The following is a 25,940-nucleotide window of genomic DNA, read 5'->3' as shown; positions in this document are numbered from 1 at the left end:
TCCTCTTCAGAATTCATAGGTATGTATTTCATCTGAGAAAGATATGTCGTTTTATAATTTAATAGCAGTGATTTATGGCGCTAGAGTTTTCAGATTGTTTTCCAGCTCTGTAGAATGCTGAATAATGATTGGGTATATTCAGGCACATTACATTAGTTATCTTCAGAGCGGATCCCTCCTGAGAGAAAAGCTGTTTTAGTTAAGCAACCAGACTGTTCAATTATTTGTGATGTTTGTATTTGCCCATATGCCTGCAAGGGGAATTTCATTAACATATGATCAACCAAGATCCTTTTTCTAGCCTGCCATAAAGATAGGTTTTTCCATTGACCACGTTTCTTTCCTAGATTTTACATCAGTGAAAGATACTCTTCAAGACCTCTTTGTGAATCATTTTGAGATAACTCTGCTCCGAAATTTCATTTGTTATATTGGCATTTTCTCCCCCCCCACACACATATACACATACACACATACACACATGCAGACACCCTAATCATACACACATGCATGTTATGTACGTACTGTAATATACTTTGTGTTTTCCTTTGCCAAATAAGTGGGAAATCATCTTAAAATTTGCTAAATTTTTTATTTGTTTAGCGCCTATAGAATGGGCATAGCTAGGGATGAAAATGATGCAGTTATTATAGACATGGCTCTTAAGACCTGATGATCTTTTGAAGAAGTAAGATACTGGTATGAGGTTGTAAGTGGTGTAGACCTAGGTACCAAAGGAAGATATGGAGAGAAAGCCATAGGACTTAGGAGAAAGGGACAGGCTGTGGGGTTTGAGAGGTGTGAGAGGTGGGGAATCAGGGATTACTCTGGAGGAGAGGGTAGGGGGATGGGATGTATTTTAGGGTGGACATTTGTGGTGGACTTTCCAGCATAGGCAAAAAAAAAAAAAAAATCCAGAGGCCAGGAGAGCACAGGATGCGTGGCGTCTGCAGGTAGTGGAGTGTGGCTGGAATATAAGGAGAGAGAATGAGAGATGGTTGGGTAAGAGAGAGCTGAACACAGTTCACACTGTGAGGATTCTTAAAAGCTTTGTGCAGGTCAGTGCTGTATTGTGGATCTCAGAACTTCATACGTAACACTGCCTCATTGTTAATGGCAATTGTCGGTGACTGTCTAATTTTAGCAGCAAGGGATTTGGTGGCTTTGCAGAGTTTTGCTATGAGGTCTCCCACAGCTGTTTGTTGCTACCGAAGCCTGGACCTCTCTGTGGTTCTCTTTCATCTCTCGTTGCTGTAGTTGCCTCCTGTCCTTTGTGCATTATCATACTCCATGGAAATCCTATCTGGGGACCTCTTGGTACCAGTTTTCCTAGTTCCTGCTGGAAGAGCCCTTTATAGCCATCTCATGGCCGAATCCTCCCTCCCTTCTCTTCTCAACCTCAGTTTTTGCCATGAAAATCCTAAATTTCTCCCTGCCTAAAAGGGCCATTGATAAAAAGGAAATCTGTATGGGAGCCATGTTGTTGGAAGTAGGAGTATTTCCCTATTCCTCCTTTATGGGACTTTAGTGTTTCCATCTTGGTGTTGTGGTTTTGGGATACCCACTCTGAGCTGAGCTATATTATGGAGAAACTTTCTTTCTTGTTGACGGTTAGGGAGACAAGTTGTTAGTGTCTGGAGTTATAACTCAGATTGCTATTTGTCGTGGAAATAATGCTGTAGCTGGCTCTTAATCATGGCTCAGGTATAGTCTATGCACATTTAAGAAGTTTTAATCAACATTTAAGAAATTTAAAATTGTTTCTTGGGGGGAATTGTATTTCAAATTCTAAATAACCAATAATACAGTACAGGAGAACTTAAACAACTGTGCTTTCTTTTTTGTTGTTGTTAAGATTTATCTTTTATTCTAATTGTGTAAGTCATATACAAAAAATAATTTCAGTGGACGTGTAGAGTGTTTGCAGGTTTTTTGGATTTTGTTTTGTTCAGAAACTAATGATCATAAGCACATTTTTTTCCATTGAGAAATAAAGACATATATCAGTGTATAAGCTTAAGGCATATAGTGTGATGGTTTGATTTACATATTGTAAAATGATCACAAATAGGTAGAAAGAAGAAAAGAGTGAAGAAAAAGATTTTCTCCTTGTGATGAGAACTTTTAGGTTTTACTCTTGAAGACCTTCCTATATATCATGTCGCAGTGTTAGCTGGAGTCATCATGTTGTACTTTGGATCCCTAGTGCTTATTTATAAGTACGTTTTTGAGAGGTTTATAGGTTAGAGACTATCTGAACAATATTGTGGTAGTAGTATTTTTGAAAGCAGTCAAGAGTTTAAATGAATCATCTCTAGGGGACTTTTGGGTAGTTTATAAACAGTGACACCTGCTAGATAGAGATTTATATTTTAATCTTTCTAATTATGAAGAGTCACTGGGATTCCTCATAGAATCTATGGCCTCTAGTGACTTATATCTCTAAGAATATTAAAATGAATTTGTATCTCAGAGATATTATAGCTAGAAAACGTTCTATTTAGGATCATAGTTTTGAGTTTTTGTATATGTTAAGTGAAAACTTTCTTATGTGTCTTAAGCTTTTTTATTTTTGTTTTTTTTTTTAAGCCTGGTTACTCATGTAAAATTATTTCATCAGTGTTCTTCTATAAAAGGGAAAAAATTACATACTAAACCCTCATATACTTATCACCCAGATTCAGCAATTATGAATATAGATTTTAACTTCAGGAGATGTTGGCTTTTTCTTCCTATAACTATCCTACAAACCAATATGCTAATTTGCAACTTTTACCTTATACAGATGATGTGATGCCAGCCACTTACTGTGAAATTGACTTAGATAAAGAAAAGAGAGATGCATTTGTGTATGCTATCAAAAATCACTACTGGTACCAGATGTACATAGATGACTTACCAATATGGGGTAGGTATTATATTGTGTGTTATATTTAAAGTTTGGAAATATTTGCATAATAAACATGACTTATGTAATGAGTCTTAAGGTGTTTGATTGTACTCTGAATCAGTAAATGTGTTTTTGGTATTTTCCACAGAATGATTTTATGGTCCCCTATTACTTGAAGTGGTTTTAACATTGCCAAACCTTGTATGAAACTCCCTCAAAATACGACCTTTATGTAGTATAACTTTTCAGATTCAAGGAATTAAAAGGTATTTTGAACAGAAATATCCTCCCTTCTCCCTTTTGTTTTTTGTATCTTATTTTGACTTATTCTACCAAATACAACCAAAGGAACTAAATAGGATTTTGAAGTTTTATTTTGGCTTTCTCTCATGGGGAACTGGTAGTATGGTTTTTAGATAAGATAGTCTCCTGAATTGTTTCAGTATTTCCTATGTTATTTTCCAAAACACTATATGTTGAACATTTTTTTCATGGGTTTTTAAGATTTTTATTTTTAAGTCATTTCTACACCCAACATGGGATCAGACTTAAAACCCCAAGATCAAGAGTCGCATGCCCTACTGCCCCCACTGAGTCAGCCAGGTCCCCCTAAAAATTTTTATTGTTTTAGCTCTTATCTGTATTAATGGAGAGGAATTATGGTGTAGTTAATACAAACCTGTGTAAAATCCGAACTTTGTATTGGACTTGATAAATTATTTTAGATTTTTTAAGGATATATTTACATGTAGCCTTGCAGGAGAACAATATTAGGGAAAGGAATTACATTTATGTACTGTTGAGCTGAGTTAGCAAGTTAGTATAAAGTAAGTGAATATTCTAAAAGGGTCAAAAAAAAAAAAAAGAACAAAACCAAAAAAAAAAATACCCAACCTGGGTAGTTGTGTACTTACTGCAGTTGGCAGGGCATTTGGGGATCACAGTTGCTCTTTGTCCCTTTGTTTCTCATATGGGTGACAGCTTGCAAGACACAGGGCTCTGCCAGATGTGTACTAGTGACTGGGTAGGTCCCAGAGCTGGTTTGGCTGCATGAAGATGGTGAACTTGTTAAGAATCTGATTAAATTGTTTTTAAATGCAAAACACCGTGAGCTATCAGACAGTGTGTTTGATCATATTATTCTCTTAGTTTTGTTTTATTTTTTCCTTTGGACACCTGTTCTTATATACAATGAATATTTTAATTCTTAAAATTGTTAGCAGACTACTATATTTGTGAGCAGCAACCTGAAATACTGAAAATATCAGACCAGAGTTTAATGTAGTGCGAAGATGAAATTTGTAAGAAAGTCAATCTCAAGGTATAATTGTATGCATCATTGCTACTCTGTTGCATGTTAATTAGGTATAAATAGTAAGCATTTCATATAAATGACTGTAATTAATATTACATTAACACCAACATTTCTGTGATCAGCACGGGTAGCAAGAAGACGTGCTGAATATTCACTCAAGATTTCTGAGCCTGTAGTTCAAGAGAACCCGTTAGTTAGGGTCTCCTCTTTTTTTGGTGAGAGAGCAGGTTCCTCCCGTGCTCTTTTCCATTGCTTTTGGGTTTCTTCTCTGGAACCTTAGGGTTTTTTCAGTTTTTTCTGTGGGTCACCTTAGCAACATGGCAACTGTGCTTTCCTGTCCTAAAATAAATCTTTTTTAGCCCTGGGATTCTAGGGTCTGCCATGTTTAGGAGAGTACATTTGGGTGTCCGAGAATGTCCGCACTATGGGAATTTTTGGCAGAAGGAAAATTCTTATTTGGCTTTTTTGGGGGTAAGTGTTTCCATGTCTTTTAAAAGCCCCGTAGAGAATAGCTTCTTACTAGGTGTAATTGTGTCTCCACTCCCAGAGTTTTCACTGTAGATAGGTAAATAAACCTTGGTGAAATTAATTATTAGAAAGATTTCATTCTCCCTCTGCAACCCCAAACACAGTGATTAACTGTATTCCTTGAATTTGTATCAGTTTGAGAGAAATTATTTTTACTAACTTTGGTTAATAAGCAAATAAGCTGAAGAGGAAGAAATGATCTTTTCTTCCCCTAATACTTTAATGAGATGCATTGACCAAAGAGGGAAGGACCTAAGGAGTCGCTTTTAGTGGATGCGTCTCTTGGGAAGTCTGTAGGTTTGGTAGATAGATAGACATAGATAACTAGCTGACAGTATGAGGGTACAAGGGGTAGATCTCAACTACCACCTGTTGTCCTGACACTGTTTGGGTGTTCTTTCAGTATCCCAAACTATGATCAAAATTATCGTTTTAGGGGTGGCTGGGTGGCTCAGTTGGTTAAGTGTCTTCATTTGGCTCAGGTCATGATCCTAGGGTCCTGCATCAAGCCTTGTGTTGGGCTCTCTGCTCAGCGGGCAGTTTGCTCCCCACTCTCCTTCTACCCCTCCCCTCCTGCTTGTGCGCTCTCTCTCTCTCTCTCATAAATAAATAAAAAATCTTCAAAAAAACCCACCAAAACCAAAGTGATCATTTTAAACTAGTGCCTCATTAACATTTGTCCTCAATGCTCCTTTTGTTTTGGTGATTTCCCAAGGATAGGTCCAGTACTTGAAGCATAAAGAGGAGGCATTTTAAGTTTTGTTATTGATACACACATATGTGCAGCTTACTTAGGAAAGTGTAGATCTCAGGCTGTTAGAGAAAGTACTGGATTGGGTCTCTGGAGAACTTGGTTTTAATTTTAGTTTGACTACTACTAACTGGGTGACGGTGGCAGATGTTGACTATACTTCCCTGAAATTTTCAAGAATTAGGAAGTAATACGGTGATAATTAGTACAATGAAGGTGATACTCATGACAAAACATGAACTTTGAGGACTAAATTAGTGATGGATTTTGCTGACTGTTCATGGCATGACCATGGTTTATGTTTGCCAAGTAGTTATTTTTTTAAATTTAATTTTATCTTTTCAGTGTTTCAAGATTCATTGTTTATGCACCACATCCAATGCTCCTTGCAGTACGTGCCCTCCTTAATACCCGCCACCAGGCCCACCCATCCCCTGATCCCCCCTCCCTTTTCAGAACCCTCAGTTTGTTTCTCAGAGTCCACAGTCTCTCATGCTTCGTCTTCCCCTCTGATTGCCCCCAATTCACCTTTCTTTTCCTTCTTCTAATGTCCTCCATGTTACTCCTTACGCTCCACAAGTCAGTGAAACCATATGATAATTAACTTTCTCTGCTTGACTTATTTCACTCAGTGTAATCTCCTCTAGTCTTGTCCATGTTGATTTACAAAAGTTGGGTATTCATCCTTTCTGATGGAGGCATAATACTCCACTGTATATATGGACCATATCTTCTTTACCCATTTGTCTGTTGAAGGTCTGCCAAGTAGTTAATAAAGAGTAGAAGTCCAGCCTGTACTTGTGCCTTTTCTAATGATGAAGAATATGCTTGTTTATAAAAACTTTTTTAATGGGCTTTTAGCTTCTAACATATTTTAAGTGTATATAAAGTGTTATTTCTTTTGTAGGTATTGTTGGTGAAGCAGATGAAAATGGAGAAGATTACTATCTTTGGACCTATAAAAAACTCGAAATAGGTTTTAATGGCAATCGAATTGTTGATGTTAATCTAACTAGTGAAGGAAAGGTGAAACTGGTTCCCAATACTAAAATCCAGATGTCATATTCAGTAAGTATTAAAATGTATAGAAGAAGAAGTGTTTGTGACCTAATAGCAACAGTTAAGTGTGTTTTACTACTTTAATAAATGAAAATAAGGTAAAACAAAATATTATTAAAACTGTATTTCCTTAATGTATATAAGTAAGCCTTCTAAAAGCAGGGAGATTTGCCTCAGGTCTGTATTACAGAATTTCAGCATTTGCAGGACTTACCATTGGCTACAGCAAAGTTTACCATTGCAACTGAGCAGTTAGAGCTAAGCTTGCCATGTCTTTTCATGGTTACATTTTTAGATTGCAGCATACCTTGTTGTTTCTCTTTCCTTTTTACTGTTGCAGATAGAGATGATGCTGTATTGAAAATTGCTGGATGGGTATAGTTTACCATGTTTTGCTTTATCAGTTGGAATAAGATACTCCTGCAGAGTAAGAGCTTCTCAGAGCTCTTTGCAACTGTCAAGTTAATTCTGTTCCATTAGGATTAAAAATAGTGGAAAGAAGAAAAATCTGATGTAGGTAGCCTCTCTCTTTGCCAGTTTTTTCCCTGATAACTGGAATGAATCCATTGCTAGTAGCCAGTTTTTGAAAGTTTTTTTTTTCACTCATGCATATGTAACTAGTGCAAATGATATTTATGTAACTGAACTTCTAAAGAAGTTTGATAATTGTAGTAAAACTAACACGATCTAAAGTCAAAAATGGATAGATTCTTATTTTAATTGGGCTAGTTAATTCGTTCTTAATGTATTTATCAGGTCAAAGTATACAAGTCAGCAATAGTTAATAGTCTTTGAAAACTGAAGTGATCCCTCTAGGTAAAGTTGGAAGTTCTGTTAATACACAGAGAAGAAAGTTGGTTAGTTTTTTATCTTAGGTGTTTCAGCTTCTCAAATTGGCAGTAGCTTTCTACAATTTCTCTAGCTTCTTGTTCTAAGTGTCCAGATCTTTACTAATTTTGCTCAGGGTTTTGTTATAAGCTTATTAATTTGTTTACTGGCATTTACTTTTAAGTGAAAAAAATTTTTTTCAGGTGAAATGGAAAAAGTCAGATGTAAAATTTGAAGATCGATTTGACAAATATCTTGATCCATCGTTTTTTCAACACAGGGTAGGTAAATTGTGTATTTTGAGACATTGATTATGTGCTCGGTCAGTTTAACAAACACTAACAAGCATCTACCATATTCGGGGCACTGTGCTAAAGCTGTGGAGTTCAGACACATTGGACTTGTGATTTCACATGTAAACTTAGAGTCCTAGGATGATAAGAGAGTTTTAGGGGAGCAGTCAAAGCCCCCTTCATCATGCCTATGCTTTAAACCAATTTTGAGTAACACAGGAAAGATGAAACAAACCAAAAGCCAGAATTTTACTTTTATTATTAATGATGCTGATACTGAAAAATGTGACTTATTTTGTGGGCAGGTGGCCATGTTAATATTGAAACTCAGAATTAGACTGACTTCTTGTGCTCAGTGCTGGGCTACTTCAAGCTTCTGTATGTGAGCACCTGCCCTTGAGAGACTTACAATGTGCAGAAACAGAGCAGAATGTGTGCTTCTAGAAAGGAAGGGATGAGAGTGGAGCGAGACCAGAAACTTTTGCTGGTAGAAGTCTTTTCACATAAAAAGGAACATCAGGACTGGGAAGAAATGCCCCCACTTCCCACCAGCAGATTCAAATGGAGCTCAGCTCCTACGTCCCCTGGCATTGTTGCTGATTTTGTACAGGTGGTAGCTTTGGTTCTTTATAGGAAAAAATGGATTTTATTTTAGTGGTTTCCTCCTTCAAGGATAGAGATGAGAGGACATCGGAGGATAATGGAGTATAAGGGGATATATCCATTCTTCTGACTTTCTTCCTGACTTGCATCTTCTGTCTTCTGATCTGATCTTTTGGACTGGAATTCTGAAGTTTATTGGTAATCTAAATTTTTGTGGTCTAGTATTCTTATCATTGCTGCCAGACTTCACTGGAACCTCTCACTACTTCTAATTTTCCTCTGGGTCCTAGCATGTTACTCCTGGAGCTAAAATTTCCTCCCCAACCTCCTCCACTTCCCCTACCAGCAGAGTGTTCTCTTCAGATGTCGTGTTCATGCAGTCTTGACCATGGTTGAGGTATAGGCACAAATAACTTAAATGTTTAGATAGTACTCGAAAATACGAGGGCTCTCAACTGACATTTTCTGCTGGAACATGTGAGCCTGCCTTGTTTCTCATGCCATTGGGTGTTGATAACTTGAGGGAAAGGCTGCCATTTGGCATTTTCACTAGTAGAACAAGGTCCCATATTTCTCCTTTCAGCAGTTATTAACTGAACACCTGCTATGTGTCAAGCACGGTACTAAGTGGACTACATTTAGAGAATGAAGTTCAAGATTTGCATTCTCTTGGAGCTTACCCTTCTAGTAGGGGGAGACACGTAATAGACATACTAAGTTAAGGGTATAGTGTGTTCAAAGATACGTCCTTCAAGAAAGAGCAGTGGACCAAGAGTGCCACAGGCGAGGCTAGTTGTAGTTTGACTGTGGTGCTCAGAGTAAGCCCCTGAGATGGACTTTGGAGTAAAAACTTGAAGGAGTTGATAGAAATCAGGAATATGGATATGGGGGGCAGCGGAAGAGTATTCCAGGCAGGGCAATACCTTTGAAAAGTCTGTTAGGTGGGAATGTGCTTGGGGAGCTTGAGGAATAACAAGGAGGCCAGTGTGGCTGGAGGAGGGGTGGATGAGGTCAGAGAGCAGTGGGAGCTAGACCATCCATGGCTGCTGGGGAGGCTTTGAATGCAGAGAGTGCCCGGTAGTGTTTTCCGCAGGGAATGACAAATCGCACTTCTTTTTTAAAAGGATCGCTCAGCTTATTATGTTGAAAAGAGGCCATGTCGGGGAAGGGGAGAAGCAGGGAGACCAAGAGGCTGTTGCAGCAGTGCAGTGAGAGGGGAAGTGGCTCAGACCAAGGTGTAGTGGAGGAGTTGGTGAGAAGGTGTCAGACTGTGAGCATATTGTGAAGGGGAGAGCCGGGTGGGATTTCCTGGTGGAGAGCAAGATAAAGAAAGGTTGACAAGAACTCTACAGAGTTTTTGGCCTGAGCAACTGTTAGTTAGAGCCACCATCACTGAGGCAGAGAGTCCATATTTGGAGAAGGTGCAGAGGGGAAGCTCAGAGTACAGTTGGGGACATGTTCGTTTTGAAGTATCTTAAGACATCCAAATAGAGATACTTAGCACCGAGCCCAGTATATGAGTCGCCAGTTCAGGAGAGGGGTCTGGGCTGGAGATACGGATTGTGCAGCCATTGGCATAAAAATGGTATTTAATAAAGCTATGAGATTGGATGCAGTTACCAAGGAAGAGTATAAATAGAGTATACAGTAGAAATAGAAGGGGACTAAGGACTGAGTACTTGGGGGTGATAAGAAAAGATTTGGGAGAGTAGGTGAAACCAGTTCAGGCTCTGGGGAGATCCCAGTAAGGTAGGAACGGAAAGCTTTTGTGGTGTTCTGGAAGCCAAGAGAAGAAAGTGTGTCATGGAGGAGAGGGAGATTAGTTCTGCATTGTTGCTGCTGGGTCAGGTAAGGTGAAAGTGACTTTCAAGATTCATTTGGAGTCATCCATAAACTTGACAAAGAGCAGTTTGGGGGTAGTGGTGGGGCAGGATCTGAACAGAGCTGGTATAAGAGCATGGAGGAGAGGAGTTGGAGACTGCAAGTTTGGCAGCTAAGGGGAGCAAAGAAATGATGTGGTAGGAAGTAGGAAGGATGGAATTGGAAGGTTTTATTTTGAGATGTAAGGAACACTTTTATACGTGAAAGGGTTCAGCAGCGAGTGCAAAACTGACAGTGCAGAAAAGAGAGAGGAGAATTACTGCAGCCAGTTCCATAAGTAGGCGGGAGGGGCAGGGTCTACTGGTTGACAGTAGGGATGGTTTCTAATACTACCAACACAGGCTCAAGAGCATGAGCTGGACACACAGTGTTGCTGCACCCACCTAACCATGGGCACAACACTTGGTTCCTCAGCTTTCTGCCTCCTCCATAGTGGAGCACAGATCGTAGTACTGTGCACTGTTGGGATATTCCATTCGATAGTGCACATAAAGGCCTTAGTTCCTATTTGACACATAGCTGGTGCTTAATGAGTGGCACCACTCGGGTATGTATTTCTCCAATGTCCTAAAATTTGTGATGAACCCAGGGTGCTGCTTTAGGGTTAGCAACACTAGGGGGTGCTGGAGTCAGCAGTTCTTAAGATTAGTAAGCCTTTTGTGATATCTGGTTTCTTCATTATTTTTAAGAAATACTTCCCTTGATATAATAATTTTGAAATCATAACAGCATTTTGTAATTTTTGGAATAAAAGGATATTATAAAAATGTCAGGTTAATGGTAGTACCTTATAATGGGTATTGGTTTAAAGTTTATGTCTCAGATTAGAAAATAGCAGGGAGCTTTGTTAGAAAGTTTTGCATTTTAGGTGTATCTTTCTTATTATTAAATAGTAACTATATAAAACTACTTTTCAGAAATTTGACAAATTGAGAGAAGCTAAGAAACATAAATATAATTTTTTCTCATCTTTTTTTGGATCATTAATTTCTCAGGGTGAGAACAAAATCAAATCTTTGGGAAAGTCTATAATTACAGAATGCTTTTATAAATCTTGAATGATACTTTAATGATAAACTTAAATCTTATATAACCCTTTTTTGTAAATATTTCAGAATATAATGCAGTCGTCATTTCCTTTGTAACTTCAGTAGGTAGTCAATAAATAAATTATTAAATATAGGAAAAAATGATTTTATAAAGAGGCAGAGGCAATTGGCTCTCTCTTGTTTTTCAGGGAGAGTCACAGAGTTTGTCCCTTGCCAGAAGCCTCAGGGTGGGAAACAGAGCTAGGGCTGCCCTTCACCCTAGTGCATATACTTAGCATATTAACTCAAGTTAAATCTTCTGCATATATACCTGTAGTTTAGAGTAGGAGTACATCTGTGAATAATGGAATATGTAAATGAGAGGTTTTATGGAGATAAGAAGATAGGAAGAATGAAGGAACAAAAGATCATGCAAACACTTTGAAAGATGATAATACAACAGTTTACAACTTGTAAATTTTCCATGTGCTTTACATTTATTATCTTATTTGAACCATATAACCACTCCAGAGCATAGATACCATTGTAGATGGGGACCTTTGGCAATTGCAGATGGCTGGGAAAAGGTGCAAATTCAGGGGTGCTAAATGAAATGGGGGGATAGCACCTCAGGGAATGAAAGAGATGTAGAGTCTAGCAGAAAGACTGATTTAAGAGTGGAACAACTTCTAGGAGATTGACAGAAGGAATGGGAGGCTAGGAGAAAAATGCAGAAAAATAAATGAAATTGGGGCCTTGCTGAGAGAAGAGAAATTTTGGAACTATCCTTCAGGAACTTTTGAGAATTAAAATATAGAAGAATTTGAAGTCAGATGCACTGAATTCTGAGATGCACTCAGAGATCGTGTACCTTGTGATTATAAATCAGAATCTGGACATAATTCTATGACATACGGGTGAGTGAATCAAAATCAAGAGTCTTGGGAACACTGGGACATGATGGGATACCTCATTGTTCTCTGTACCATGGAGAGCTCATGTAGAAGGGAGCAGATAAGGGTGGTAATAGGATAGAGAAGATGAACTGGATGGAGGAAGTGAAGCATAGCATTCCAGAGGGTGGCTCAGATCCATGGCAGTCAACTATGATGGTTCAGTCTTTGGAATTTTGAAGAGTTTTCCAGGTTGTTGCTCAGTTAGAGGGAAAGAAAGTAACATTTATTGAATATTTACTGCTCTGTGCCAGTCATGGTATCATTCTTTTTATATGTGTTATGAAGCTATACAAATCAGGATAGTATTATTGTCCTCCTTTTTGATATAGGAAAGCTGGGGTCACATAGCTAGAAATTGGCAGAGTCTGGGTTAAAACCCAGGCCTGGTCTTTGACTTCAGATTCCGTGTTCTTTGTGTATGGTGCTAAATAGCATATGCCGTGTGGTCCAGTTGTATTTTATTTGTACAATAAAATTGATTGGGAAAATATATGTGTACAATAATCATGTTTTTAATACATCTGAAATTTACTGTAAAGAAAGCCAGTCTTTTTGCATAGTGACTACTCAGCCCAGTGTGTCTTAAGTTTGGATATTTATATAAAAGTTTAAAAAAAACCTTTTTTTTTGCACTAACATGCTACTGTTATCATGAAACCTATGAAGTTTGTGACTGATACTTAATGTTCGTGATATTTTCTGTCATTTTAGATTCATTGGTTTTCAATTTTCAACTCTTTCATGATGGTTATCTTCTTGGTGGGCTTAGTTTCAATGATTTTAATGAGAACTTTAAGAAAAGATTATGCCCGGTACAGTAAAGAAGAAGAAATGGATGATATGGTAAGCAAACATTTTACGTTGTATTTATAAAAATGATTTAACTCAGTGTTATTTTGAATGTTGGAATGTAGTTTACATGAGTTTCAGAATTCAGCATTTTCGGGTTTTAGAAAGGTGTAAAACTCCCTAAAGGATCTCTAATCATATATATTAATGTTTCTACATGGTCTGATTACCAGCCCCATAATCAAATATTTGTTTTTTTCAGCAAAACATACGAATGTCCACCTAAGTGAGATAAATAAACAATACAAATAACCTCTTCTTCACTCTCAAGTTTTGCCACCAAGTAACAATGTGGCAGGCTTCTGAAATGAACTTTCAGTTTTCAGAGCTTTTGATTTCAGAATTGCAGCAAGGAAGTTGTAGAGCTATACTGACATCTTTCTAATACTGTTAAATACTGCATAAAATTTAGGGAGTGGGTGAAAGGTTTAGTTTGTATTTAGTTTAGTAGGGTCAGAGGGGGGTCTTGTTTTCTAAATTCTTCTATGGTATTACAGGTAGTGTTGTAAATAAGTGCAAGTGTGTTCTATAGAATTAGAACTATATATTTTTTAAGACTTTATTTATTTGCCAAAGAGAGACACAGCGAGAGAGGGAACACAAGCAGGGGGAGTGGGAAAGGGGAGAGGAGCCTGGGATCATGACCTGAGCCACCCAGGAGCCCCCCCTTCTGTAGAATATTAATGGCTGTTGTATGTAGATATGCCCTCTCATTAAGTAAGTTTGGAAAGGAGTTAGATTAAAATTTTAATATGCAAATGTGCATTGTGAAGTATCACAGTGTAAAATGTAGAAAGCACATTTGGTGCTTCTCAAACACATCTGACCAGGATTACCCCCAGCCCCTAAAAGAACAGATTATTTTAAGGGACTGATACTTGTCAAGAACTACTATTTTAGATATTTGCTTCTTCAAGTTGAAAAGGAAAAATTGAATACTTTTAAAAAAGTGCTATGGAGGGCGCCTTGGTGGCTCAGTGGGTTAAAGCCTCTGCCTTCAGCTCAGGTCATGATCCCAGGGTCCTGGGATCAAGCCCCACATGGGGCTCTCTGCTCTGCAGGGAGCCTGCTTCCTCTTCTCTCTCTCTGCCTACCTCTCTGCCTACTTGTGATCTGTGTCTGTCAAATAAATAAGTAAAATCTTTTTTTAAGAAGTGCTATAGATAGTTAAATAATATTTAATAGATACTATATATAACTTTGATATTTTCCTCATATATTTTCTTAGAATCCAGAATATAAAGGACTTCTCTGCATCTTTAGGGCATCTAGTACTGGTTTCAATCTTCTTTTTTTTCTTTTGTTCTCCACCTGGCCCCTCATTATATTTGTGCCACAGGTGTGATGTAAATGTTCAGGGAACCAGTGTGCTCCTCTCTTATTTTGAGCATTTCTTTTTGCTCCTAGACCTTTTCTTTTTTCCATTCTTTGATATTTTCTGAGCACAACTAGGAGCCACCTTCCTGAGGCCCAGTAAATGCCATAATACTTTATAAGTTATTAAGACAGTGATTATTTTAAATTTGAAATGTCTTTTCTAGATATTTTAAAACCCTTTAAATAGGTATAAGTGTGGAGGCAGGGAACTTTTTTTTTTTTAAGATTTTATTTAATTTGACAGAGAGATCACAAATAGGCAGAGAGGCAGACAGAGAAGGGGAAGCAGGCTCCCCGCTGAGCAGAAAGCCCGATGTGGGGCTCGATCCCAGGATCCTGAGATCAGGAACTGAGCTGAACGCAGAGGCTTAACCCTCTGAGCCACCCAGGCTCCCCAAGGGAGGGAACTTTGAACTGGAGTTGTAACTTTTCACCTACTTTATGTATTTTAATTTCATTCTGAATGGTTTTCTTTTCTCTCTGCATATATATGTATATAGGATAGAGACCTAGGAGATGAGTATGGATGGAAGCAGGTACATGGAGATGTATTTAGACCTTCAAGTCACCCACTGATATTTTCTTCTCTCATTGGTTCTGGATGTCAGATATTTGCTGTGTCTCTTATTGTTATTATTGTTGCAATGATAGAAGATTTATATACAGAGTAAGTACATGTATTTAACTTTGTTTTTCTTGTTCTTAAACATTTTAAGTCGATCAAAATTAAATATTTGCTTATTTCAATTATCTTAGAATTTAAATAGCATGAATCTTATTATTGCAGATAAATTAAATAATGGATAGTTATCCTGAGCTAGGAGTATATTTTTCTGTCACATGCTAAAACTTACTAGCCTAACTGAACATTTTGGTTGGTTACAAAGGTTATGTTTCATTAGAGGTATGAGCAGAGTTACTTATCAGCCATTGCTGTTTGACGAAATGAATAGGCATTTTCTTGAAAACTGAAGGTGCAATTATGAGACACACAAGGAGTTCACAGTTATTGAATTAGTACTTCATGTTTATCTTCTAAACTGGGAGACTCTCTACAGAGCAGAAGAGAAATAATAAATAATATTTAGGAAATATTTAATATTGTATTTGTTAATTTTAATATTTAACTATTAAATAATAATTAATAGGAAAAAGGGTAGTAGAAAAGGCACATGATGTTAGAAAACTAATTGGATGACTTATCTTACCTTTACATAGTGTCTAGTACATTTTCTTCTTTGAGAACAGAATTGGTTGCAAGAAAAGTTTTTGGATTATTAGAAAAAGTTGTACATTCACAAAGATCTCATCGTCTTGAATGGTCCTATAACCTGTGCTCAGAGAGCCACAACCTCAGCGAAGCAGACATACTCTGAGCCTGGGTGGCTGGGGTTCTCACTCAGGCACTTTAGACACTGCCCCATGAAGTTCTTTCTCAGCATGACAGTTGTTTCCAGTTACATTTCATAATGCATTCTTTCTTATACATGCCTGGATTTGGTGGACAAACAGTAAATTGTTGCTGAAAGAATAGCTCTTGATTTTTATGTTAAATATTTAACATTAATAAATTACTCTTTCTTCCTCTAGACCAGAAGCTCCTTGAGAGCAAGGATTTGGTCTTAATTTATCTTTGAATTCTCAAAATACCTACTTAAACATGTGAAAGTTACTCAGTGCTTGTGAGCCGGTGAATGTATTAATGAGTAAGGCTATTTCTCTATAGTTTTTTTTTCTTTCTTTCTTTTTTTAAAAATTTATTTGACAGAGAGAGATCACCAGTAGGCAGAGAGGCAGGTAAGCAGGCTCCCTGCTGAGCAGAGAACCCAATGCGGGGCTCGATCCCAGGGCCCTGAAGGCAGAGACTTTAACCCACTGAGCCACCCAGGTGCCCCTTCTTTGTAGTTTCTGTTATATTTCTTTATAGGCTTTGCAATTTATTTACTGAATAAGCTTTTTTTTTTTTTTTTAATTTTTTATTTTTTATAAACATATATTTTTATCCCCAGGGGTACAGGTCTGTAAATCACCAGGTTTACACACTTCACAGCACTCACCAAAGCACATACCCTCCCCAATGTCCATAATCCCACCCCCTTCTCCCAACCCCCCTCCCCCCAGCAACCCTCAGTTTGTTTTGTGAGATTAAGAATCACTTATGGTTTGTCTCCCTCCCAATCCCATCTTGTTTCATTTATTCTTCTCCTACCCGCTTAAGCCCCCATGTTGCATCACCACTTCCTCATATCAGGGAGATCATATGATAGTTGTCTTTATCTGCTTGACTTATTTTGCTAAGCATGATACGCTCTAGTTCCATCCATGTTGTCGCAAATGGCAAGATTTCATTTCTTTTTTTGGCTGCATAGTATTCCATTGTGTATATATACCACATCTTCTTGATCCATTCATCTGTTGATGGACATCTAGGTTCTTTCCATAGTTTGGCTATTGTGGACATTGCTGCTATAAACATTCGGGTGCACGTGCCCCTTTGGATCACTACGTTCGTATCTTTAGGGTAAATACCCAGTAGTGCAGTTGCTGGGTCATAGGGCAGTTCTATTTTCAACATTTTGAGGAACCTCCATGTTGTTTTCCAGAGTGGCTGCACCAGCTTGCATTCCCACCAACAGTGTAGGAGGGTTCCCCTTTCTCCGCAACCTCGCCAGCATCTGTCATTTCCTGACTTGTTGATTTTAGCCATTCTGACTGGTGTGAGGTGATATCTCATTGTGGTTTTGATTTGTATTTCCCTGATGCCGAGTGATATGGAGCACTTTTTCATGTGTCTGTTGGCCATCTGGATGTCTTTGCAGAAATGTCTGTTCATGTCCTCTGCCCATTTCTTGATTGGATTATTTGTTCTTTGGGTGTTGAGTTTGCTAAGTTCTTTATAGATTCTGGACACTAGTCCTTTATCTGATAAGTCGTTTGCAAATATCTTCTCCCATTCTGTCAGTTGTCTTTTGATTTTGTTAACTGTTTCCTTTGCTGTGCAAAAGCTTTTGATCTTGATGAAATCCCAATAGTTCATTTTTGCCCTTGCTTCCCTTGCCTTTGACGTTGTTCCTAGGAAGATGTTGCTGCGGCTGAGGTCGAAGAGGTTGCTGCCTGTGTTCTCCTCAAGGATTTTGATGGATTCCTTTCGCACATTGAGGTCCTTCATCCATTTTGAGTCTATTTTTGTGTGTGGTGTAAGGAAATGGTCCAATTTCATTTTTCTGCATGTGGCTGTCCAATTTTCCCAGCACCATTTATTGAAGAGGCTGTCTTTTTTCCATTGGACATTCTTTCCTGCTTTGTCGAAGATTAGTTGACTGTAGAGTTGAGGGTCTATTTCTGGGCTCTCTATTATGTTCCATTGATCTATGTGCCTGTTTTTGTGCCAGTACCATGCTGTCTTGATGATGACAGCTTTGTAACAGAGCTTGAAGTCCAGAATTGTGATGCCACCAAAGTTGGCTTTCTTTTTCAATATCCCTTTGGCTATTTGAGGTCTTTTCTGGTTCCATATAAATTTTAGAATTATTTGTTCCATTTTTTTGAAAAAGATGGATGGTACTTTGATAGGAATTGCATTAAATGTGTAGATTGCTTTAGGTAGCATAGACATTTTCACAATATTTATTCTTCCAATCCATGAGCATGGAACATTTTTCCATTTCTTTGTGTCTTCCTCAATTTCTTTCATGAGTACTTTATAGTTCTCTGAGTATAGATTTTGTGCTTCTTTGGTTAGGTTTATTCCTAGGTATCTTATGGTTTTGGGTGCAATTGTAAATGGGATTGACTCCTTAATTTCTCTTTCTTCTGTCTTGCTGTTGGTGTAGAGAAATGCAACTGATTTCTGTGCATTGATTTTATATCCTGACACTTTACTGAATAGCAGTGGTGATAATGGACATCCCTGCTGTGTTCCTGACCTTAGCGGAAAAGCTTTCAGTTTTTCTCCATTGAGAATGATATTTGCGGTGCGTTTTTCATAGATGGCTTTGATGATATTGAGGTATGTGCCCTCTATCCCTACACTTTGAAGAGTTTTGATCAGGAAGGGATGCTGTACTTTGTCAAATGCTTTTTCAGCATCTATTGAGAGTATCATATGGTTCTTGTTCTTTCTTTTATTGATGTGTTGTATCACATTGACTGATTTGCAGATGTTGAACCAACCTTGCAGCCCTGGAATAAATCCCACTTGGTCGTGGTGAATAATCCTTTTAATGTACTGTTGAATCCTATTGGCTAGTATTTTGTTGAGTATTTTCGCATCTGTGTTCATCAAGGATATTGGTCTATAGCTCTCTTTTTTGATGGGATCCTTGTCTGGTTTTGGGATCATATTTACTGAATAAGCTTTAAAATAATTGTCCAAAACCTAAATTTCAGTGTTTTGGTGGGTAGTTCATTTTTTTGGATATAGTATATTTCAGGGGAACTAAATCCCAAGTACAAGAAAAATAGTTCAAATCTGCTGTAAAGGCATGCTTTACCTTAAATACTGGATTAAATTTGTTACTTGGGCATTGACATTGACTGTACAGTCACTAGTCTTCAGAATTACTAGTGGGCAACCTCTCCTAGAATTCAGATTCTTGCCTTGTTCCTTCTCAGATGTCAGGGTTACAGTTTTGACAATTCATTTTTTAATACAGAAGCTCTTTTGCTTATACTTTAGAAATAACTTTAGAAATAAGAAACTTTCTAATAAATGGCATTAGCTGGCAAGTCATGCACTGTTATTTTAGTCTGCCATTATTAATGGTCTTTCTGTGTTGTTGCTTATTTGAAGTGAGCATACTTAATCATATCATTAGTATTAAGCCTGTGAGTATTATTTTTATATCGAAGTGACTAACATTGTTGAGGTTCTATTACGTGCTTCATACACATTAGCTGTTTTAATTTTCATGCCAATCATGTGGAGAGGCTGCTGTTCTCTCCATTCTCCACATGAGAAAAGTAAAGTTCAGAGAGGTTAAGAGATCATACAACTGTTTGTAGGGGTATTAGTAAGCTGGGATTTGAACCTAGGCAGCTTCACTCCACAACTCGTTTCCTAATTTGGTCTGCTGTGGAAGTGAAAATAGAGATAATAAAAATGCAAAGTAGTAAGAAAATAAAAAACCTTGCACATGACATTTGTAAGACTCACTCCAGAGTCAGAATGATTCTAAAACATAAAAGGCAGATAATGTAACATGTGAACATTATTTTGTATTGGTGATGACCGTAACAATCAGAGAAGAAAAAATAATTAGTTAAATAGAGGATCAGTATCAGAGTAGAGACCTGTGAGTGTGATATTAACTCCTGAGAAGCCATAGTGTGGGAGAAGCTGTGGGTAAGTCTGGAAAAATACTGCTGCTTTCTTACTTTGGGCGGGCAGTGGTGAGCTGGCAAGTGTAAGCAGCTCCTGAGATGTTTCCCGCCTCAAGTCTTAGAGATGTGAACGAGTAGGCGGTTCCCTATGTCAGCAGATTCAGTGTAGATGAAGATGGTGTATTTTGGGTGGAAAATGCCCATAGAATATTCATAAACGAAGAGATGAAGGGTATGTGTGATTTTTAAAACTGTGACTGATAAAATTCATTTAATGCAGTGTCTCTGGGGATTGCAAGCTTAAATCCCTGCTAGGCATTTTGGACTCTCAGTCACACGAGCACGAGCATTCCTTTTGAACCCTCTTTGCTGATACTAAAAGCTTCTGACTGGTAATGGACAGGTCTTAAACTAAAGCAGCCTTTCAGTTTTCAGCATGGCTAGGCCCGTATCAGTCTTCACACACCCAGTTCCAAAGAGAGAATGGGTCAGATTTTTTAATGATAATCTGAAAGGAGACAGTATTTGAAGTGTTTGAATTGCTGAAAAGACAAATTTTGCTTTTAAAAACTTTGAGACCCACAATCTTTTAACTTTTTTCTTTTCTTTTCTTTTCTTCTCTTTTCTTTTTTTTTTAAGGTAGGATCTGTACTCAACATGGGATTCAAACTTAGGACCCTCAGACCCAGAGTCACTTGTTCTATTGATTGAGTCCATTAAGTGCCCTGAGATTTAACGATTTGAAACATGGGAATGATATATTCTTAAATTACTGCCACATTTATATTTAGCTATATATTGGCAGAAATTAAACACTATAATGTTTTAACTATTAGGTATCATGCCCACTTTAAGAAGTTGAGTGTAGCTGTTTGGGCGGAGGAGTGCTACATATTTCAAAACTATATGAAATCTTTGTATTCTACATAGGTATACAGTGAAATACAATAATTTTTTTAATTTGGAAGGTGGTTAATTTATGAAAATTGTATATCTTCCCAGTACACACATGAGTGTGATGTTCTTGTAAATTCTCTTTAAAAGAATATTCTTTAGCTCAGACTGGGGAGATTATATGTTCTTTCTACAGACATTATTTTACCTTCCTAGTTATGCGGAGTTTCAAAATTGGTCTTTACTATTAGTGGTTTAAGTACATTTCAATATTATGGCAAATGATAGTCACTTGTCATCTTAATATTTGTCTTTGCAATTAGGCATTTAAAATATTTTGTTCAGGGGTCCCTGGGTGGTGGCTCAGTGGGTTAAGCCTCTGTCTTCAGCTTAGATCATGGTCTCAGGGTCCTGGGATTGAGCCCTGCATCAGGCTCTGCTCAGCAGGGAGCCTGCTTCCCCCCCACCCCCTCCTGCCTCTCTGCCTACTTGTGATCTCTCTCTCTCTCTCTCTCAAGTAAAGAAATAAAATCTTAAAAAAATTTTTTTTATTCAGTTTTATTTATCAGGAGAGTTGGTCTGAATTCTCTAGATGTCATTAGTGGAAGATGAAGTTAGAAATTGTTGATCTGAGGGATGCCTGGATAGCTCATTCAGTTAAGTGTCTGACTCTTAATTTCAGTTTGGTTTATGGTCTCAGGGTCATGAGATGGAGCCCTGAGTTGGGCTCTGCCCTGGGTGTGGAGACTGCTTAAGATTCTTTCTCTCCTTCTGTCCCTCCCTCCCTGCTCTCTCCCTCTCCAAAAAAGAAAAGGAAGGAAGAAAGAAAAAATTGTTGATTTGGGTTAATGTTGATTTGTGGACCTATGGATTTTTAAAAAATAATTTTTAATAGTATAAGGAAAATGGGATAGGAAGTCTCAGTGTTATACTATTTAAAGTAATATCACTAATATAGACTATATAACTTCTACTTTATTTTTCATTTCTATCAGTGGGCAAGAATCTTAAGCAATTAAATTATAAAGGGAAATATTCTAATTATTTTTCTTAACAGCTGAATATTCCTATCCGTATGATGTGATTGGTTTACAGGGTTGCAAAACAATTTTAGTGCCAGCTTCTAATATTTTTGCCAAAGAAATATGAAGTATTTGTTTAGACTATATTATGAAATTTAACTGCAGATTAAAAAAATGAGTATCAGCTTGTGCAATATTAACTAGAAATTCATTCACCAGGCAACCTTTGGAGATTTTTTACAGTCCAGGATGATATTTTTTGTGTTCCTGTTAAATTTATCTTTGAAATTAAACTAATGTTAATGTGATAGACTCGGTGATATTTTCTTTAAATTGCTGGCTTTAACTTACCACATATGTTGTTTCGCCTTTTTAGGAGGGGATCAATGCTTAGTACAGCCATATTTGTCTATGCTGCTACATCTCCAGTGAATGGTTATTTTGGAGGAAGTCTGTATGCCAGACAAGGAGGTAACTTACAAGTTATCACTTTGTATTTTTAATTCTAGATGCTAATATTTTACTACTAGGTATTTGGAATTTAAAAGGGACAGATCAGCCATTGTAAAAGACTTTGTTATCCTGTTTCACATAATCTCCACCAAACCTGCTCTGTGGTCTATCTTTTATGGAATCCCTGCATTTTGTTTCTGAAAATTATGAATAATTAATAAGATTTTCTCCATTGTCTGCTGTGAAGTTAGCCCTGAGGAACACATGGGAAAGAGTATGTTCAAGTTATTGATAATATTTTGCTTTGAGGTGCCTAACTCCCTAGATGTGCTCCATGGGAGGCTTCCATGCAGACTGCATAGCATTACAGCTGGATATAAAGGCACATTTAATGGCTATGGTTAAAGTGTCTGGACTGGAAGGAGAGTAGGAAGGAGAGCTCTTTATTTCTGTTGACTCTTAAATATTTATCAAAGGATCCTCCACAAAGATTTCTGTTATTCTGTGTCATAATCTTGCCAAGAGCATTTCATCTTAAATACACCCTTCCTTCTTTCCTATTGTCATCTGCAAATGATGGGGGATAAACAGATGATACAAAGGTACTGCTCCTTGGTGTTTCTTTCTTTGATGGCACTCGAGGGTCTTCAGGTTATTTTTGTTTTCCCTGTGACTAGGATCAGAAAAGTACTGGAAGTAGTAGATTTGCATATTTCAGTTTATGAATGAAGGGCTGTTGAAAGACCTTAAAATTGTATTCCTAAGGATAGAGACTTTCTTGTGTGATTTTCCCAACTCATCCTAAGCAATCAGCATTAAGGAATCCTGCCTTTTGGCAACTAGACTTATAGGTTATTGGCACTCAGAGCATACATAGGATCATTTAAAATTCCTCCAGGGTATCCTGGTTTACCATTGCTTTTTTTATTGGTCCTCTGAGACTTAATGTGGTATGTACCTTCAGTATAAATAGTTCTTCAGATTGCCTGAGGGAGCATCATTATGGATTCTTAATTATTTTAGTTATCTGTTCAGTGTCTGTATTTTACCTTCAGATATGGGAAACAGGTCTTATATGGGGCTACCATCTTTAGGAACTAAGGATGCCAAAGTTAACTTCTGCTTTGAATATGACCTGGAAACTAGTTAGGCTGTGGCCTCCAGAAAAATCTCCATAGCAGAAACAAATTGTTTAAAACAGGAAATTTATTCGTACTTGGACATAAATTGATTACAAGTTAAGAACACAGCCAAACTTAACTCTTTTTTTTTTATTATTTTGGAGATAAAGAGAGTGCACAGGTCGGGTGGTGGTTGGGGGAGGGGCAGAGAGAGGGGGAGAGAGAGAATCTTAAGCAGGCTCCATACCCAGCATGGAGCCTGACATGGGGCTCTATCTCATGACCCTCAGATCATGACTTGAGCTGAAATCAAGAGTTGGATGCTTAACTCACTAGCCACCCAGGTGCCCCTAAAGGTTATTATCTGATTGACAGCCCCTTGGAAGGTCTGGTCATATACTAATATTTTTGTCTGAGTGATCCCTAAATACCAGGTCAATGTTAGAGATCAACCCAGAAAGTCAAGAATTTTTTAGAGTTATCTCAAGGTTATCTTGAAACTCAAGGTCTCCATGTTGTCCTCAAGGTACTGGATAATCCTCCAGACCCAATTTAAAGCTAGAGGTAGCCTGGAACTTGACCAAAATATCCAAGGGTGTGGTGAGCAGCAGGGAACACAATGCAGATGTCTGGGCTTCTAACTGTACCCAGTGGAATGTGTGATTCTTTTTGATTTTGGAGGGAAAGAAGTAATAGGATTGAATATGAAATTTATAAATACATATGTGAATCCAAGAAGATAATGAAAAGTATAGGAAAAGAGAGTGCTAGGAAAGAGTTAGAATTAAAGAGGAAAATAATACTGTAATTGCCACCCTTTTTGTGTTGTTCAAATGCTGAATACTGAGTCTTTATGTGGAAAGGAGGGGCTCTTGAAACTTACCTGAGAAATAAAATAGAGTTGAAAGTTCAGAATCAAGGAATTTTTCTGGAGGAATGTCAAAGTTTGGGATAGTAATTCTATGAGATAGATGTTTAAAAGAGCTTTACATAGGACAAAACAGAAGTTAGGGTATTGCTTGTTTTGCTTATCATACTTCCTATTTAGGTCCCTATTGGTTTTGGTTGTGGGATTGAATTCTAATAGTGATCCAGTAGGAAATCTTTGTGTTTTGTTCCTGAGCGGTATGCAGGTGTTTCCTTGGTAGTGCTCTTGCTTGTACACTCTGCTATACTGGAAAGATAGCTCTGTGTTACTCTCTTGATCAATACAAACGTCATCTAGAATTTTTTATTGCAGAGTTAAAAATTGACATAGTTTCCTTTCTTTGATTATTTAAGTAACATGCTCACTGAACAGAATTTTGGCAATACAGAGAGATACAAAGAAATAGTGAAACTGGGGTGCCTGAGTGGCTGAGTTGGTTAAGTGTGTTCAACTCTTGGTCTCAGCTCAGGTCTTGATCTCAGGGTCATGAATTCAAGACCCGAATTTTGTTTTATTGTTTTAAGATTTTATTTATTTATTCGAGATAGAACAAGAGAGCGATAGAGCACAAGCACAGGGAGCAGCAGGCAGAGGGAGAAGCAGACTCCCTCCCAATCAGGGAGCTGGATGTGGGGCTCCATCCCTGGACTCCAGAATCATGACCTGAGCCGAAGGCAGACGCTTAACTGACTGAACCACTCAGCACCCCTCAAGACCTGAATTTTAAAAAAGAAGGAAAGAAAGAAAGAAAAGAAATAGTGAAACTTATAAGTCTATAGTTTTAATGACTGAGAGAGAGCTCGTGAGATGCACACTGTTGTTCCCCCACTTTTTAAAAAGATTTTATTTATTTATTTGAGAAAGTGAGGGAGAGAGAACATAAGCAGAGGTAGAGGAGCAGAGGGAGAGGGAGAAGCAGACTCCCTGCTCACCAGGGAGCCTGATGTGGAGCTCCATCCCAGGACCCTGGATCATGACTTGAGCCAAAGGCAGACGCCTAACCAACTGAGCCACCCAGGTGCCCTATTTTTTCCCTTTTGAAACAAATAAATGTAAATATATGCTTATAATCATAATTACAGATAGAAGTAAATTTAGAGACCCTTTACACCATTTTTTTTTTTCCTTTTTAAAGCTTACATGAAACTCTAATATGTAAAACTGTTGAAAATGGACTTGTTCTTGTTGAAGCAGGACTTGGGGCTCTTCCTTCACCAGTGACTTCATGAGCACCTCTAGGAAGCTCCTGGACTCCCAGTACTAGTTTGGAAACATCTTTTTAGGCCATCTTGTAGACTGGCAAGATTGAGTGACTTACCAAAGTTCACAGCAGTCCAGTGGCGGGGTCAGGACAGAACACTGAAATATTTTATCATAGTCCGTTGTTCTTTTCCAGTATACCCACTTCAAAGATTTTTTTTTTTTTTTTTTTTTTTTTTTTTTATTTGTCATAGAGAGAGAAGCGAGAGCAAGCACAGGCAGACAGAGTGGCAGGCAGAGGCAGAGGGAGAAGCAGGCTCCCTGCCAAGCAAGGAGCCCGATGTGGGACTCGATCCCAGGACGCTGGGATCATGACCTGAGCCGAAGGCAGCTGCTTAACCAACTGAGCCACCCAGGCGTCCCAGTATACCCACTTCAAAAGCTATATTTTCACTGGACATACTTGCATAGCTAGACTGGTCTTTATTAGCCATTGTTCTAAAACAATTATTAGAGTGGCAGATTTTAAGATCTTTATATTAGAATTTTATTTATTTATTTATTTAAGATTTTATTTATTTATTTGGCAGAGACACAGTGAGAAAGGGGACACAAGCAGGGGGAGTGGGGGCAGGGAGCCTG

The 25,940-nt window shown here is 37.9% G+C and overlaps 1 protein-coding gene across 1 annotated transcript in view; it reads left to right on the top strand.

Annotated features, from left to right (window-relative positions):
- TM9SF3 (transmembrane 9 superfamily member 3) overlaps window positions 1-25,940 on the top strand; it is a 71,211-nt gene that overhangs the window by 17,257 nt on the left and 28,014 nt on the right. The window contains exons 3-8 of the mRNA XM_082722147.1: window positions 2,786-2,908; window positions 6,392-6,552; window positions 7,575-7,652; window positions 12,844-12,975; window positions 14,859-15,025; window positions 21,973-22,067. Coding sequence (XP_082578273.1) covers window positions 2,786-2,908; window positions 6,392-6,552; window positions 7,575-7,652; window positions 12,844-12,975; window positions 14,859-15,025; window positions 21,973-22,067 — 756 coding nt within the window. The remainder of the gene's footprint in view (window positions 1-2,785; window positions 2,909-6,391; window positions 6,553-7,574; window positions 7,653-12,843; window positions 12,976-14,858; window positions 15,026-21,972; window positions 22,068-25,940) is intronic.

The sequence above is a fragment of the Mustela nivalis genome (assembly GCF_964662115.1).
Source record: "Mustela nivalis genome assembly, chromosome: 2".
In the NCBI taxonomy this organism is placed as follows: Eukaryota; Metazoa; Chordata; class Mammalia; order Carnivora; family Mustelidae; genus Mustela; species Mustela nivalis.
This window is presented reverse-complemented; position numbering and strand designations above follow the sequence as displayed.